The 16,718-nt window shown below is 38.3% G+C and overlaps 1 protein-coding gene across 7 annotated transcripts in view; it reads left to right on the top strand.

Moving 5' to 3' along the window:
- The window catches only part of eif4g3a (eukaryotic translation initiation factor 4 gamma, 3a), a 56,623-nt gene extending 40,882 nt beyond the window's left edge, over positions 1 to 15,741 (top strand). For 5 of the 7 annotated variants that reach the window (XM_028002707.1, XM_028002705.1, XM_028002703.1 and 2 more), the window contains 20 exons: positions 1,006 to 1,125; positions 1,746 to 1,901; positions 2,011 to 2,208; positions 2,326 to 2,472; positions 2,546 to 2,782; positions 4,155 to 4,259; positions 5,801 to 5,939; positions 6,252 to 6,358; positions 8,297 to 8,387; positions 9,438 to 9,555; positions 9,637 to 9,869; positions 10,050 to 10,162; positions 10,378 to 10,550; positions 11,583 to 11,708; positions 11,826 to 11,907; positions 12,159 to 12,257; positions 12,434 to 12,580; positions 13,055 to 13,136; positions 13,249 to 13,395; positions 14,738 to 15,741. In XM_028002707.1, the coding sequence (XP_027858508.1) occupies positions 1,006 to 1,125; positions 1,746 to 1,901; positions 2,011 to 2,208; positions 2,326 to 2,472; positions 2,546 to 2,782; positions 4,155 to 4,259; positions 5,801 to 5,939; positions 6,252 to 6,358; positions 8,297 to 8,387; positions 9,438 to 9,555; positions 9,637 to 9,869; positions 10,050 to 10,162; positions 10,378 to 10,550; positions 11,583 to 11,708; positions 11,826 to 11,907; positions 12,159 to 12,257; positions 12,434 to 12,580; positions 13,055 to 13,136; positions 13,249 to 13,395; positions 14,738 to 14,919 (2,802 nt within the window). In that variant the 3' untranslated portion in view covers positions 14,920 to 15,741. The remainder of the gene's footprint in view (positions 1 to 1,005; positions 1,126 to 1,745; positions 1,902 to 2,010; positions 2,209 to 2,325; positions 2,473 to 2,545; positions 2,783 to 4,154; positions 4,260 to 5,800; positions 5,940 to 6,251; positions 6,359 to 8,296; positions 8,388 to 9,437; positions 9,556 to 9,636; positions 9,870 to 10,049; positions 10,163 to 10,377; positions 10,551 to 11,582; positions 11,709 to 11,825; positions 11,908 to 12,158; positions 12,258 to 12,433; positions 12,581 to 13,054; positions 13,137 to 13,248; positions 13,396 to 14,737) is intronic. The other 2 variants (XM_028002709.1, XM_028002704.1) reach the window with 1 other exon arrangement.
- Positions 15,742 to 16,718: the final 977 nt, after the last annotated feature.

Here is a 16,718-nt window from a genome sequence, read left to right as displayed (position 1 = left end):
TAAAATTGTTCATGTTCGTGAGAAATTCATGATGTAGCTGGATCTCCTGTAGATAATTATTATCCATCAGCTACATTAATAATAAAGTAATCAAGTCTTTTATTATGAAGCTTCATCCATTTTAATGTGTCTAAAATGATTGTTTAATCTGAATTATAGGTTATTAGTTGGAGAAAAGATCACTTATGAAGGCTTGTGCTGGGACTTTGCCGTAAATGTGTCTAAAGATGAAGCAATAAAGAATAAACAAATTAATTATGAGCATAATCTGTGGTGCGGATTCCACTTTGGGTGATGTATTAAATTAATCTAATCTATTCAGTACAACAACATGGACGTGGTTTTAGTTTGTCAGAACGTCTTGATCAAAGTTGAAGTAGCTTGGTTTGCTGCTCAGATCCACGTCTTTGTATGGGTGGAGCATATGGCCCGCTGAAATGCTGTTTTGATTAAAATCACATTGCTATTATGTCACTCTTGGCAGCGTTAGGATTACTTGCCCCTCCCCCACTTTGTTCAAACAGAACGGTGAACAGTTGATTGGTGCTGTCCCAAAGTTTCGTTTTTCTCACAGGGAGAGAGAGACGAGTTTTTCTGGAAAAGCTCAGAGAGGAAGTCATGGACAGCTGAACGACAAAAAGTCTGATTTGTTTTCCCCCACACACTCCACTCTTCTTTTTTTTTTTCCTCCTCTTCACTTCCACCACATCTGGTTCCAAAGTACTGATTGTCTCTCCGAACACGCCAAGCATATTTTAATATCAGTTTAGAAAATGCTGATCATAAATCAAACCCTGATGCTTTGGTCTTCCCATCATTAATAGCAGGTCAACTATAGAGGATTACTGAGGAGGAAATTCACACACACTCTCTCTCTTACAGGGCATGCTGAGCCCCTTCTGCCCTGTTGCCAGATTTGTTAGAAGATCACTGTGCCCCCTGCTGTTTATCTCAGCCTGGCGTGTGCACACATGCGTAACGGTGTGTATGCTTTGTGTCACGCAGATGAACCAAAACAAGTTGCCATCTCGGGCAGTGGACTCCAGGGTGATTTCCAGGGGTCCCGATTTCACACCTGCTTTTGCCGATTTTGGGAGGCAGATGACCGGAGGACGAGGAGCGGCTGTGAGTCACACACACAAATCCAGACGATAGCCATTCATAAAATCACACACACTCCGGGTGAGAAAAACATGTTCTTTCAGCAACTATAGAAGGTAAATATATTTGAGTGATATAAATTTGCTATGAAGAAAAAATAAAGGTAATAAAATCTTAAGAAAAATGTGGATTTCTACTTTTATACAAAGAATTTTCACCTACAAACCAAGAGGAAAACTGACCGCCTTTGTAGAAATAGAATTTTATTACAGTATTTTGTAGTACTATTGTAATAATGATAAAAGTGACCATAAAAAAGCTATTTATTGCAAATTTTTTAGATGACTGGATAAATGTTGTTCTTGAAAAATGTTCAAGCTTCTTTACTTAAAGAAGTGTGATTTAAATCACTAAACTTCACTTACAGGCTTCATTTAATCATATTTTTGAATTTATTGATATTTATTGTTGCTCTTGTGGAAAAAAAACGGGAGAAAATAAGAAACAAAATTTTAGTCAATTTTTTGAATAGTAACTGTAATCTATCGTAACAATAGATTACAATAAATCACAATTCTTAGAACAAATCTTTCTCGATAAACGGTACAATAAATGTCCTGCCCCTGTGTTTTCTGCAACCACAGCTGATGAACATGGGCACACGCCGGCCTCCACCCAGGAAGATTATCGTCAACGTGCCCGTCAACGATGATGTTCAGCTGAAGAAGTCGGAGAACGCCTGGAAGCCCGGCATGAAGAGGGAGGGCCTTCCAGAGGATCCAGAGATGCAGAAAACACAGGCAGGAAAACAAAACAACTCAAACACAAAGGAAATGCTCAACACTAAGCTACATTAATGTCTGAACTCAATCTTCCCTTACGGGTATTTTTGTTTTCTTTTTGCTGCAGGAGCTCTTCAGGAAGGTACGAAGCATCCTGAACAAGCTGACGCCACAAAAATTCAACCAGCTGATGAAGCAGGTCACCGATCTGACCATCGATACCGAGGAGAGGCTCAAAGGGGTCATCGACCTGGTTTTTGAGAAGGCCATTGATGAGCCCAGCTTCTCTGTGGCTTATGGACAAATGTGTCGGTGCTTAGCTACGGTAAGCAATGCGTTTAATCAACTAGCATAGGTGGACAACAAAAAAATAGAATAGAGAGTACTGCATCTTAGTCAAATGGTTTCCCTTATCCGACTTTTATCTGTTGTTTCTATGCAGCTCAAAGTGCAGATGACGGACAAACCCAACTCCACTGTAAACTTTCGCAAACTGCTGCTAAATCGCTGCCAGAAGGAGTTTGAGAAAGACAAGGCAGACGACGTGGTGTTCGAGAGGAAGCAGAAAGAGCTGGACTCTGCTGCATCGGTTTGTCTTCTCATTAGCATTTTCTATTCTGCTTCCAGCTACTGGAGCTGATGTTTGTCCTTCTTGGCGTCAGGCGACAGAGCGCGAGCGGCTTCAGGAGGAGCTGGAGGAAGCCAAAGACAAGGCCAGGCGGCGCTCCATTGGCAACATCAAGTTCATCGGCGAGCTCTTCAAGCTCAAGATGCTGACCGAAGCAATCATGCATGACTGCGTGGTCAAGCTACTGAAGAACCATGACGAGGAGTCTTTAGAGTGCCTGTGCAGGCTGCTTACCACCATTGGGAAGGACCTGGACTTTGAAAAGGCCAAGGTGAGCAGCAGGAGGTTTAAAGAAATATACTTGATTGCTCTAGCTTTGAGCAAACCGTTCAACTGATACCACTTGTCGGTGCAATACTATAAAGTTAGTGTGGAGGTTAGTAGCTCAGTTTAACAGACTTAATTGCCCCAAAATGTTCTAAGGCAACTGGAAAAAAGCACCTCGTGTTCCCATAAACGTGCCTGGCGTCTCTGTTGGACACAGAGCAAAAATACACACTGTTCTCTGTGTCAGGTTAGCTTTTTATTTGGGATTAGTTTACTCTTTAACAGCTAGACTGCATTTTGCCACCTATAATCTTTTTGACGTGATGTGCCATTGGTGTTTTTATTGCAGTTTGAATGTTAGACTCCTAAGGTTCTAAAGACGTAAAAGTGAGGTCTGTGGTAGGATTTGATCTAGCAGTGCTTGGGTGCCATTTACATTGGGATGTGGTTTATCTTCTCAACAGCATGGAAACTAAATGTGACTTAGATCTGCTTTGCTGCATCAGTGTTCCTTCTGAAAAGTGTTTCGAGTTTACAGAAAAATGAATTAGACAAATGTCATTAAATGGTGCCAATATTTTTCTGTCATGCCTGTTGAATTTATACAGCTATTCTTCTGTATCTTGGAGTGATGAGGGTTTTTTAAACACTAGTCAGTACTTTAAAGGGTAGTATTATGTATTTTCTAGGCACTTAGTGCCAGTTTATAGCACAATCAAGTAACTGTTAACTTCAGCTGTTATAAAAATGTTATATATTTATTTACATACCACCGATAACTTATAAGAAATGTGACTTCACCATTAGATGCTTTGAAATTGGGCCTCTGTCTTCTTCTGTCTCTTTAAGAAGCTCCTACTCTTTCTGACACGCCCTCTTCAACACGTCACCACAACAATGCTCCTACATTATTTTATTTGCATCTGTACTTTGGAGTGTAGAACTGAGAAGTAGTTTGTATGATAAGCTCCACCAGGTGTTTGCTAATGGCTCTTGGAGGAGCTGACGATGATCTGTTCAGAACTTTCTGTTCAGATACTGGTAGGAGGTAGTGAGTCCTGTTCAGGTCCTTTGTAAAATTTAATGAAATAAATGTCATACATATGTTTTACCACTCAGTCACCAATGTAAATCAGTTTTGGGATCCATGGCAAAAATAATCAAGGGTTTATAAAAAAAAGGGCAGTGCAAAATGCGTCTATCTCTCTCACTGGAGAAGAGCGGGTATCAGGAATTCATAATCCTGATTCTTCAGAAATCTCCCAGTCGGTACCCAGATCCAGTACCTGGGATTGCATCCATAGAAGATTTTATCGTCTTCCTAATGAAACAGAAGCTCATTTCAAACCATCCAAACACTGTTTTTTCCTCTGCAGCCTCGCATGGATCAGTATTTCAACCAAATGGAAAAAATTGTCAAGGAGCGAAAGACATCATCTAGGATACGGTTTATGCTCCAGGATGTTATAGACCTAAGATTGGTAAGTGTGTCATTCTGGTACTTTATTTTTAGTTTCATACGTTTAAGATTTCATTGTGCGCTCTTTTCCACAGAGGTTTGTTTCATTGTATCTGTTTTTATTTTTTTCTCACTTATTGGAATGTCAAACTTGGCTGTTCAGGTCGTGTTGTGCTGAACCTATTGTATGCCATCAGCCTTGGAGTCAAATTTCAACTCTTTTACGAGAAAGACTGATTAGTCTCCCAATCGTATTCTAAAAATAATGATGGGTTTTTATCCAGTCTACTGTCATGTTTAAGATGAACAACATCGGGATGATTAAACCAGTTATGTGGTTTAATGGAGTAACTGTTTTTAAAAAATCAGGAGAAGAAACCTTAAATCATGGCCCAGTTAAATTAAACAAGCAAGCAAATGGACTGTAATGAACTAATTTATGTGAAGGAACAAGGAGGAAAACCTTAAGGAGGAAAACCTATCAACTCTTCAGTTTATGTCCTCAGAGCTAATTTAGGCAGTTTTCTATTCAAAATTTTTGACTGATTAAAATAAGAAATATTTTCATTAATTAAGAATAACTAGAAAAATGGCTTTATCAGCCAGAATTGATTTATAAAAAATTAAAGAGGATATATATTTGTATCCTCTTATTTTAAGGGGCTTTAACACTTACTTTTTCATACCTATCAATTCAACAACAATAACAGGTTGGTTAGTCAGCGACTGCTGCTTGTTTTAACACATGGATTTTAATTTGTTTTTAAATATATGGCTCTTGAGCCTTTTACTAACAACTCTTCAACTTTTTAGATTGATTTGTGGACAATGAACAGTTGAATGATTTAAGAAAGTAAGATTACTACTTTGGGCAGCCATTGAACAGGTTTTAATCAGGGATGCAACTAATGATTATTTTACTAATCGATTAATCTACTGATTATTCTGACAAGTAATTGATGAATCATTAGATTTGTCATTTAAGCACTTAACGTTTTTTATACAATATTAGAAATGCACTAGAAGACGCAAATAAACAATTAATTTAATACGAAAATACATTTTTTCTTGCCTAACATGCAATAACAAAGAATTCCATTAGTGTTTGCTAGATCAGTTATAGCAAAGGAGGCATCTGCAGCTAAAGAAATACTAATATTATGATGTGAAAAGCTCAGTCCTTTCTCCTTGACTTTACATCAATACAGCATAGGATTCAAATGTTGATTTTATTTTATCTTTTCAATTAACTGATGAATAATTTGATGCAAAAGGTTCCTAATGGGATTTTTTTTTTTTTTCATGGAATTTGAACCAGGTGAAGCTAAAATCATGAAACTTGACTTCTGGCTAGAATATGCTTAGACGCAAAATTGCCTTTTTTTGTGAGCATACGCCAGTTAACATTTAATCGATTACTAAATTAGTTGAAGATTATTTCAGTAGTCGATTTGTCACGATTAATCCGATTAATTGTTTCAGCTCTAGAGTATTAAATCATGGCATTGATGTTGAGCTGCTGTTTATCATGTGTTGTCAAATGTCGTGCTGTTTCCTCTACAGCACAACTGGGTGTCGAGGAGAGCCGACTCGGGCCCAAAGACCATCGAGCAGATCCACAAGGAGGCCAAGATTGAAGAGCAGGAAGAGCAGCGAAAGGTTCACCAGCAGCTGCTCTCCAAAGACAGCAAGAGACGGCCGGGTCAGTCCTGTAGTCAGAATCCTCTTTAAAGCTTAGAGTCGCACATCGGCTCGGGAACTCTGCGGGCATACAGGCACACTTCCTGTCCGTACAGCCTGCAGAAATCCCATTGTGCCCAGCAGCAGACAGGAAGCCCCCCTCACTGCCTTCCATCTGTCACCTGACTTATAATATTTCATCATATGCGACAGACATTGTGGAAAACGTCTCAAATGTCCTTTGTATAAAAGGTACAATTTCACAGCATCATTGAATTCATGATAAAATTCTATTTTCTCTTCTTGTTGGTGGCGCGTTTATTTGGTGACGTAGATCCACGAGAGCAGAGGGAATCCCGCAAAGAGGAAACCTGGAGCACTGTGCCCATGACAAAGAACAGCAGGACCATCGACCCCAATAAGATCCCAAAGATCTCCAAGGTGAGCCATTCGCCTGATGCTCATAGGCTGCGTTCACACAGCCGGTGAATTCGACCTAAATCCTCTTTTTGTGCCCAAATGCTACCCATATTCAGCTTTTACATGGCAATCTGAATGGCCAGATTCTGATCTTTTCACCCCCCAAAAAATCCAATCTGTGCCATTTCCATATCTGGTACTAATTTGGACACTCATCTGATTGTTTTCAAAGCAATCTGCAGTCAAAGCAATCTGTTTTAATAAACAGTTAATCAATTAATCGAATGATAAACTTAAATAAGCTTAATAATTTCCATTCTGATCATTAATGTTTCCATTCTGATATTTTGTATTTATAATGGAATATTTCCTACTTTATTTATTGTTTTTGGTTCCAGTGTTAAGTGCTCTTTACAAAATTAAAGTTACTTGGTCTTTTAAAGGTGAAACTTGCACTATTATGCCTTTATCAATGTATTATTTGTCAAAATGACATTATTGCCGTTTATCAAAATATCTTTTGGGACAACTTGTCAATTACAGCTGTTCAGACCGAATCTAGTGCATTGGACAGTTCTTTACCCAAAGTGTTCAATCTCCTCATTTGGCCCTAAACAGACCAACATCTTTCCATGACCATGAAAAAACATGAAGTGACTCATTGGATCAGTTGGAGTTAAATAACTTGTTGCCAGCTAAAAGATAATTGCCCTGCAGTAATTATCCAATCGGAGGCCCGCTAAGTTAAATCCAGGTGGCGATTTGTTTTTTTGTCCTCAAAGTTGCTGTGTTACAAGCAGGGAAAATGGACGAGCAAAAGACTTTGAGCAAGTTTGACAAGAGTCGACTCATCTTTTGGCAATAAAGAGGTTTGCATAAATCACTTTTGGTAAAAAATGACTTTAGCCATTTTTTTAGGAAGGTGACAGTAGAGGAAGTGAAGCTGAGGTGTGTGCTTCCACAAAAAGCTACGGCAGTTCAGATTATTGAAGATGTTGATTCTGGTTCTGACAAGAAGATGCAATAATGTTATACCTGAATAATCCATGCAAGATTTTTATAATATAAAAACATAAAACTGGAATAATTTATGCAGCCACAGAATCATCTTTCCAGCTTATATCCTCTCTCTGTAATAGAAGCGATAATGCTTCATTATTTTTTGAGTGATTTTTATTTTTTTTTTTTACTCTTAAATTGAAGTAAAAGGAAAACTTTGCAAAGTTGTTGCAAATTAGACACTAGAGTCAATAGAAGATTTTCTTGTAATGCCTTAACTCTGCATAAGTTAATTTTTAAATTCAATGTTATGAAATGAGAAACTAATTCACAAAGAAAGTATGCAACTGCTCGGTAACAAGCCAATGTTTTGTTGCAGTGTGATGAACTGTTTCAGCACTGTACTTTAGTTTGTCATGTCGCGACACGTCTCTCACCTTCATTAAGCGTTTGTCCTCCACGGCCACTCACGGCTGGATTTATTTTTTTTTGGTAGAATGTTATTTACCGTTTCCATACCGACAGGATGGGTCTTGTGGAACAGAACTGTTCTTTAAAGGCTGCCTGCCCTCATCTGGTCTGCATTATTGTGGTTTAGCTTCTGCAGTGCATTTAGTTGCCTCCCCTGCTGGATGGATTGGGTACTGATTGACCAAAAGCAAAAAACAAAAAATTTTTTTTTACCATAGACTGTAACTACTTCTTGATTTCATTTCCAGGATTTATGGACTAATTAACACCTCTCTTGACCTCCCAAGTTTTCCATAGGTTTATGGGGACATTTAATTATTATTTTTACTTCTGCTTTTAAATGCTGTCTCTGGGGACTTTTGGTTAGTTTTCAGCTATTTTCATTTATAAACCATTAGATCACTGGCTGAACATTCTCATTGCGTTGTTTTTTTTTTTTTAATCTGTTGAGGTTTTCCCAGTTTAATGTAACAAAAACTGCATTTGCAGCCTCAGATGGATGAGAAGATCCAGCTGGGCCCTCGGGCTCAAGTCACGTGGGTGAAGGGCAGCAGTGGAGGGGCCAAAGCCAGCGACTCTGGTAAGAGGGGAACCAACTTACGAACGAACAAGATTTAAAACATTGACCTAAACATGAATCATAAGTTGATTCAATTGTGAAATGAAGTTCAAATAAGACCCAGTGGTCAAGGTTAACATGATTATTTTCACATTAGCTGGAACTAGAAAAATTCTTAATATCTAACCTTTTCCTCAACGTTTTAAAAATCAGTTTTAATATTTTAAGAAAAATTTAAATGCATTTTCAATTTACAGGGATTGTACAAATGCTAGAAATCCTTAAAAATGCTAGAATTAGAATTAGGTGTTTGTTTGTTGTTTGGGAAATGCTTGATTTCTGTATAAAGTTCTCGAAAGTGCTTGATTTCTAAACTGCACAGTTTTATATTAAAAGTTTATTAAAAGACTAAATTTGGAAAATCTTATTATAGTTGAAAGCAGATATTTTCATTCATTCAATCAAAAGACACATTTTTCTCACTGCGTGAAGTTAAACCAGGCTAAACAGTTCTTGTTTTAGGTTAGATACAATCAGGTTTTTTATAACTTTCTTTGTATATTGTGTTTGAGCATTTAATTTGAGCAGAAACACAATTTGTTTGGATTTTTTCAATGTAATTATTTATTATTCCTAATGGGTCAATGATTGTTTTATGCTTTGTATGGTAAACAACATGATTGAAATTAGGGGACTTTTTCTGTTAAATATGTGTTTTATTTGACCAGTCGGGTGTATAAGGTGTGTGTGAGAGAGATTACAAAACATAACATTTTGTTATGTTTTAGTTACTTTGTCTCAGTTTTATAATGTAGAACACTTTCACTAAACATTATTAACAGTAATAAATTATATTATATAATAGTGAATTAAAACTGTTCATTTATGTTGTTTTAATCTCCCAAATGTGGTGCTGGAAAAGTTTGAAAACTTTTCTGGAACATGTTTGAAAATTGCTTGAATTTTACTATGGAAAAATGATTACAAATCCTGCCTTTCTTGACAAATAGATGAAAAAAACAATTTTATTGTGTTCTTTGTCATTGTTCTCTTTCATTCCTAAACCATCAGAACTATCTCGGACCGCCGGCCTGAACCGTTTCTCTGCACTGCAGTCCACACCTTTACCTCAGCCCTCCACCACGCCTCCACAGAACCCCGACTATGAATCCAGAAGAACTCTGGGAAGGTAGGGTTACCTTCCCAGAGCTACTGGTTATAGCTACTGGTTTTCCTCCGCTTTGTTGACCTTTTCTTCTCCACCTCGCAGCAGTCGGAACAATGCAGCCAGAGAACGCAGCGAAAAGCCGCTGATCTCGGCCCCGTCGTCGTCGCGGCCTGGCCCGTTCGTCAGGGGCGGTAGCTCCAAAGAGCTGCTGGAGACTCAAAACCCGGAGGAGCTGCAAAGAGAGCGGGAGGGAGCAGAACCCCGGAGGCCGAGCGTCGCTGAGGACAAAACTGAGCCGGAGCGCAGCAAAGTCAGGGAACCTGGTGAGAACACTGGTGTGTTTCTAACATGATTAAAATCGACAGATTGTTGTTTTGTCGTTGTGTAGTTACAGATTGAACAAGATGACTCACTAACAGACTCTGTTTTGCTAGAATAAGATGTGGCCGGTGCGTTTCTATGTGGCTTTTATCAGCTCTGACCCAGCATTGATCTATATGTCGCTCTTATTCCAGTGAAACCTGAGCCAGTGGTTCAGAAGCCAGACAGACCTGCCCGGTCAGAGGAGGAGATCGAACGAAAGTCAAAGTCCATTATTGACGAGTTTCTGCACATAAACGATTACAAGGTAGCTCTGAATTCAACACACTGCTAGTTAAATGGAGTGTTTTCCTGCAACGTTTCCTTCAAAGCCCAGTATGCCTTCAGGGTCAGTCCTGACCAGCAATCATTAGAACAGTTTTGTGACTCTCAGAGTTCATTCCAGTGTAATCTGCTCCAGTTCCAGTTGTCCTGTTTGTCCTGCTGATTTTGTTTTGATGATGATATCTCGTTTTCCTGCAGGAGGCTGTCCAGTGTGTGGACGAGCTGGACTTGGGCTCTCAGTTGCACATCTTTGTGCGCGTCGGGGTGGAGTCGACCCTGGAGCGCAGTAAGATCACACGGGACCACATGGGCCAGCTCCTCTTCCAGCTGGTGCAGCAGGGAATGCTGCCCAAAGCACAGCTATACCGAGGGTCAGTCCACCTGCTGCCGGCCTCAGGCTTTAGAGGGAAGCCAGCAGAAGTTTGCACCAGAACTGTTTCTGTAAATTAGGAAAAATATATTTTTGTACATATTAGGGCTGCAACTAATGATTATTTTAGTAATTGATTATTATGATGATTAATCGGGTAAAAAAAAAAAAGTCACATTCAAAAAAAATGTTATTTAACAACTTAAGCCTTTTTAAAGGGTATTAGAAATACATTAAAAGATGCACATAAACAAAAAATTGTTTTATTCCTTTTTAAATAAAAAAATTAACATCTTATTTTCTTAAATGCAACAACAATGGCATCCCATTAGTGAATTTGAGCTGAGTGAAGCCATTTGAGTTTTGAGTAGAATGTATTTATAGACAAAGGTGTTTTCATATTAAGTGCAAAATGTATCTATGTTTTGTACAGTTTTAGCTTAATTATTGCACTGAATATATTTTTCTTCATCAACTCATGTATAAAGTTATACATGATTGTGAAAAGATTAAGAAAAAGAATGGTTAATTTTTTTAAACTTGTGGCATGCACTAAAATCTGTTGTCTACAAAAAAGTTCATGAATGAAATAAGATGCATAAAAACATCAGAGATTTAAATTCCACACTTCCTTTTAAGAGCACTGATATCCTGATTTTTCTTTTAATTCAGATTCATATGCTTTTTGAAAAAAGGTTTCACTAATTTTGTACACATTGAGTTTATGTTAAAATTATCCCATATTTTTTATGACCATTTCAATATTTTATAAATTAAACCCCAAGAAGATTAGTAACCATTTTTGGTAGAAACTAATGGAGATTAGTTTAGTAATGGCAATTACCAAACTAATCGAAATGGCTTGTCGGTGAAGACAAGTGTAACTACTTGTCTTCTCCGCAAGTAGTTACACAAATAATTAAAAGAAAAACTTCAGACCTTCAGATGTTCTCTGTAAAGCGTGTATTTCACCATCTTAACTTCATTTTGAACCTTCTATTTCTAAGCTTTGCTGCTGTTTGTGGTTCCTCAGGTTTGCAGACACGTTGGAGCTGGCCGACGACATGGCCATCGACATTCCCCACATATGGCTGTACCTGGCTGAGCTGCTCAGCCCTTTGCTGAAGGACGGATGCTTCTCTATGAGAGAGCTCTTCAGGTGGTCCAGCCGATCCTGCATGAATGTTTCACATGTTTATCCAGAAAGAAAGTGCGTATTTTTTCTGTGTTCCACCTTTTTACATAACCTTCATGACTCCTTTCTGTTTGTTTACAGTGAATTAAGCAAACCTTTGCTTCCTGTTGGAAGAGCTGGGATCTTAATATCTGAAATACTGCACATACTATGCAAACAAATGGTACGCAGCACAAGGTTTTTTTTTATGTCACCTGACACTCATTTTTGTAGCATGTTTAGTTATAACAAAATAGTGAACAATTTTCTACAATAAACCATCAAGTTTTTACCTTGTATGAACTTTTATTCATAGCATTTAGTTTGATTTACTACAATTCTACTATATTGAATTACTATCCATTTTTGGCTAAGTGAGGTAAACAAGACAGTCCAGACAGAAAAAATGGATGTTGTTGTGTTTTGTTTTGACAGAGCCATAGGAATGTGGGATCATTATGGAGGGAATCGGGCCTGAACTGGACCGACCTGCTACCAGAAGGCGAGGATGTCCAGGCTTTCATCTCACAACAGGTTTGGAAGGGAAAAAAAGGAGCTGTAGATCCCTCATCTGAAAAAACATTTTTTATTATTATTATTTTACCGGTTTAAGTCTTTTACCGTTTCCATTCACTCAGATGTTCTTCTATCCGTCTCATCCTTGTCACTCCCCTCTCCTCTCCTTTTTATTTTTACTTTGTTCCAAACAGAAACTCCAGTTCCTTCAGTCTGAAGGTTCGAGTCCTGAGGAGGTGCAGACCAAAAGGATCTTGTCTCCTGAGGAGCTGCGTCGGCAGCTAGAGAAGCTCCTCCTGGAGGACATGGCGAGCGACGAGCAGATCTTCGACTGGGTAGAGGTACGCCACTTTAAAATCACCCAGAAGACCAGTTGGGTTTATTTATATCACACCAATTCACAACATATACAATCTCATACTTGACTGATTACCGTTTATATTGAACTATTTCCAATATATCAAAATCATATTGACCAAAAATCAGTTTATGATGTCAGTTGGTTAAAAGGAGGAGGAGCCAAGTCAATATTGCCTTTGTATTTCTATGAAGTACTTAAAGAAGAGCTGTGGTATTCTATCAGCCGTACTCTGTCTCATGCACTTCAGTTATTTAATCCCCTTTAAGTGCTTTTTTTGTAGTCTGAAGAGCACTGCTAACGCTAATGCTTCCATTAAAGTTTAACATGGAGTTGGCAGCGTAGTCAGCCAGCCGAATGTCCACACGTGTGTGCTTTTAAAAAAACTTTCTTTCCAACTAGATTTTTTTTCGTTGGTGGCATGAGCTATCTGAGCTGATTTAGTTTTTCTCTCCAGGCAAACCTGGATGAGTCCCAGGCGAGCTCATCTCCCTTCCTGAGGGCTTTGATGACGGCCGTGTGTAAAGCAGCAGTGAAAGGTAAGCACTTTAACGAAGAGACGCTTCGTTAATGTCTGCATGTACGCAGCGGCAAAATCCAAGCAGAGCAGCCTTCCATGCACCAACCCTGCCTCTTGCACTTCGCCCACAGATGAGAACCCTAACTGTCGTGTGGACACGGCCATCATCCAGAAGAGGTTGCCTGTTTTACTCAAGTACCTTAACTCAGACACTGAGCGACAGCTGCAAGCACTTTATGCACTTCAGGCGCTGATCGTTTCCCTCGATCAGCCTCCAAGTAAGTGCTCAAACAAAGCAAATATTGCCATGGTTTTAATCCTTAAAACATAAGAGGGTGATTAGTACTGAACAGAGGTGTTATAGATATTATAAAAAAAAATGCTGTTAACTACAAAGTTTTCAGTATTAGGCTTTACAATTATTTACCTTTTACCTTATCAAATCAAAAAGCACAAAATAGGGTTCGTACAGACTTGAAAGTATAAAAATTTGTTTATGTTTAAAATACCACCTCGTAAAATATCAACATCTTTTTTAGACAGATAAATAGGGTTTAATGCATTGACAGATTTATCTCTAACTGACATCTTTTCACAGCTTTGGTTTTTGCTCATTTTATTGATTGTTTAGATTTTTTTTTTAGCTACTCACAGAGAATTTAATCAGTTAGTAATTAATTCAGATTAAGTGTGTGTTGTTGGTTGAGGTTTCAAACATGCAACTCACAAACCCAAAATAGGCAAATGTTTTGTTATCCAGAATTTTATGAAAACCACAAAAATCTTTGACATTGTGTGTGAAAAGTATTAAATTTGGGCATGAAAAATGCGTGATATCCCTTAATATTTAGAATAGCAGGAACGCAAACAAAACATCCTCAGTGTTATAGTCTTTAATGAAAGGAAAGCAGGCTCAACCTGGTTGATATGTTTCTGTAGCAAGCTGCAGTATGTAACTTTTATGCGCATTTATTTTTACATATTTGTTAAAACTATCGCAAATTGAAGAAATTGAGCTCTACCTTTTCCTTGTGGTCCTACAGCCACCCGCAGAAATACACCACAATGTCAGAAACAATCAATCAGATCCAGGAGGGGAGGGTCTCAATCACTTGTGTATGCACCGTAGCTGTGTCAATAACAGAGAAACAATTTACTGTTAAAGGGAAGGTGTTTATCCACCATAATCGGTAGCCATGGTAACTACCCTGAGCATTCATGATGAACTCTGATGTCGGGAACTAGCTGTAGATTAGCAGAGAGCAAGAAGGAAGTGTAAGCAACGTGAACACGAGGATTACTGACCTACTCCTTCTTTGATTGGTTGTTTCTGACTGCAGATGTATTTTTGCAGATGGCAGTAGGACAACAGGACGGATGCAGAGGAGCTCAATTATTATTATTATTTTTTTGATTGAATCAAATTATACTGTCACAACATAGTGACAGTTTTAGCTAATATGTCAAAAGCATATTGTTTATAAAAGTTTCATACTGCAGCTTTCACGTAAAGACAAAAAATCTTTTGCCTAAAATGTTTTTGTAAAGCATGTGTTGATCATAGATATGGAGGGAAGATGTGGGAGGGAATTGAGGTTCAGCGTTTCTGCTCTCTTGCAGACCTTCTCCGGATGTTCTTCGACTGTCTGTATGATGAGGACGTCATCTCAGAGGACGCTTTCTACAAGTGGGAGTCGAGCAAAGACCCTGCTGAGCAGGACGGGAAGGGCGTGGCCCTCAAGTCCGTCACGGCGTTCTTCACCTGGCTGCGGGAAGCCGAGGAGGAGTCGGAGGATAATTGACAAGGGCGACTCCCGGGACACGGCGTAGTGGAACGGCATCCTTAACAGCAGAACAAATTTTTCAAGTGGCTGCACGGACAGGGCGACGTGTTTACGGCTGGAACTTTGTTTTTGTTTTGTTTTCCCTCCCCCTGCGGTACAGTCCTGAAGCCTACCGCCATCTTCAGTTTGGATTCCAACGATGGAAGCACTAAATACTGTATCATACATAGAAAATATTTTTGTTTTAAATTTTAACTTACTTTTTTGTTACTTTTTAAGAAGAGACTTAAAGATAAATAGGTTCTGGACTCCTTAATTTATTATTTTTTTAAGGACTGCAAATACAAAAATTATTTAACATTTGCAGATGCTCACAACAAGAACGCGACAACAGAAATAACAATATAATTACTTATAATAACAAAATAATTGTGAGATAAATATCCTCCCTGGATTTCACTCTGCTTGAGAACAGGGTAAAAAGCATCTTTATTTTAGGATGAAGGGGAAGCAGAAATGAAAGAAAGGAGTGAATAGACAAGAACTCATAACTCTGTTGGTCAAAGGTCATCTTGTCATTACCAGGGAGTTATTTTCTTCTGCCTTGGCTCACTCTGCGTTATGAACACCTCAAGAGAGGGAAAATATGCGTCTAGGAACTGATGCAAATCAGAACTTATCAAGTTACGCAGATGAACAAAGTGATAAAGAACAAAAGTTCAGCATTCAAAAGCTAAAGGCCAGGGTCGCTGAAAACAAGATGCTTGTAATACTTCTTCCGACCTACAGAGCAGAGTAAAGCTTGTAAATACATTAAAGACAAAAAATGTATTTAAAAGGTTTTGATTCTTGTGACTCATTGTTGTGGGAGGTGTGGCTTACAGAGGTCGCTTCTGATGACTGCGGGGTGTGTGGTGCGTTCAGGTTTGGATGGAGAACAGAGCAGCAGTGAAAATCCTAATTTGATCTCCACTCAGTCAGATGTTTTGCAATTATTACATTTTTTGAGATAGTGGCTTTTACGTCACAAAATGGGCTTTAATTTCATAAATATGCTGCTATATACATATTTACTGTACACCATTAAACAACAGAACAGCTAAGGAGGTTCTTGACAGCTTATTAGCAAATTTTAAGCGACAATTTTTAAGTGCAAGTTCACACTGAATCCAGAATATTAACAATGAGCATGTTCTTGTTTTCAACCTCCTACTTCAATACCATCAGTTAAAGTAGCAACTTTGGGTTTAGGGAAGTCCTAACACATTTTAATTTAATAAGATAATATGGATAATTATCAGGAGCTGTGTCTATAAAATCATGATATTTTAAAGATTTAATAGGTTTATGCTTGTCTCACTTGACCATCAGGTTTTTCTTCAGAAATATGCCTTTATGTACATATTTACTTTCATGTTTCGTTACGGAAAGAATCAGTTGAAAGCTTCAGAATTGAAAATACAGATACTCATTTTTAAAACTGTCACTATGTCCTGACAGTAGAATATGACCCTCCTTTTGGCTCTGATTGGTCGTTTCATACCGGGAGCAGTGAATTGCTACAAATGGCAGTAGGACCACAATGAGGCGGCAGGGGAGTTCAATTATTTTCCACAGATTATCTGTGTTGTTTTCTACTGGAGGACATAGGGAGAGTTCTAACAAATATGTGAAAAAAACATATTTTTTAATAAAAATTACCTACTGCACCTTTTAGTGTTTTTAGGTTGACAATCAAACATTTTGACATTTTGAGAACGCTCGGTTTCACTTGGTCTCCAACAGAAAATTATGTCTTGTTCTACATGTTTTTACAT

Source organism: Xiphophorus couchianus, chromosome 20 (genome assembly GCF_001444195.1).
Source record: "Xiphophorus couchianus chromosome 20, X_couchianus-1.0, whole genome shotgun sequence".
In the NCBI taxonomy this organism is placed as follows: Eukaryota; Metazoa; Chordata; class Actinopteri; order Cyprinodontiformes; family Poeciliidae; genus Xiphophorus; species Xiphophorus couchianus.
This window is presented reverse-complemented; position numbering and strand designations above follow the sequence as displayed.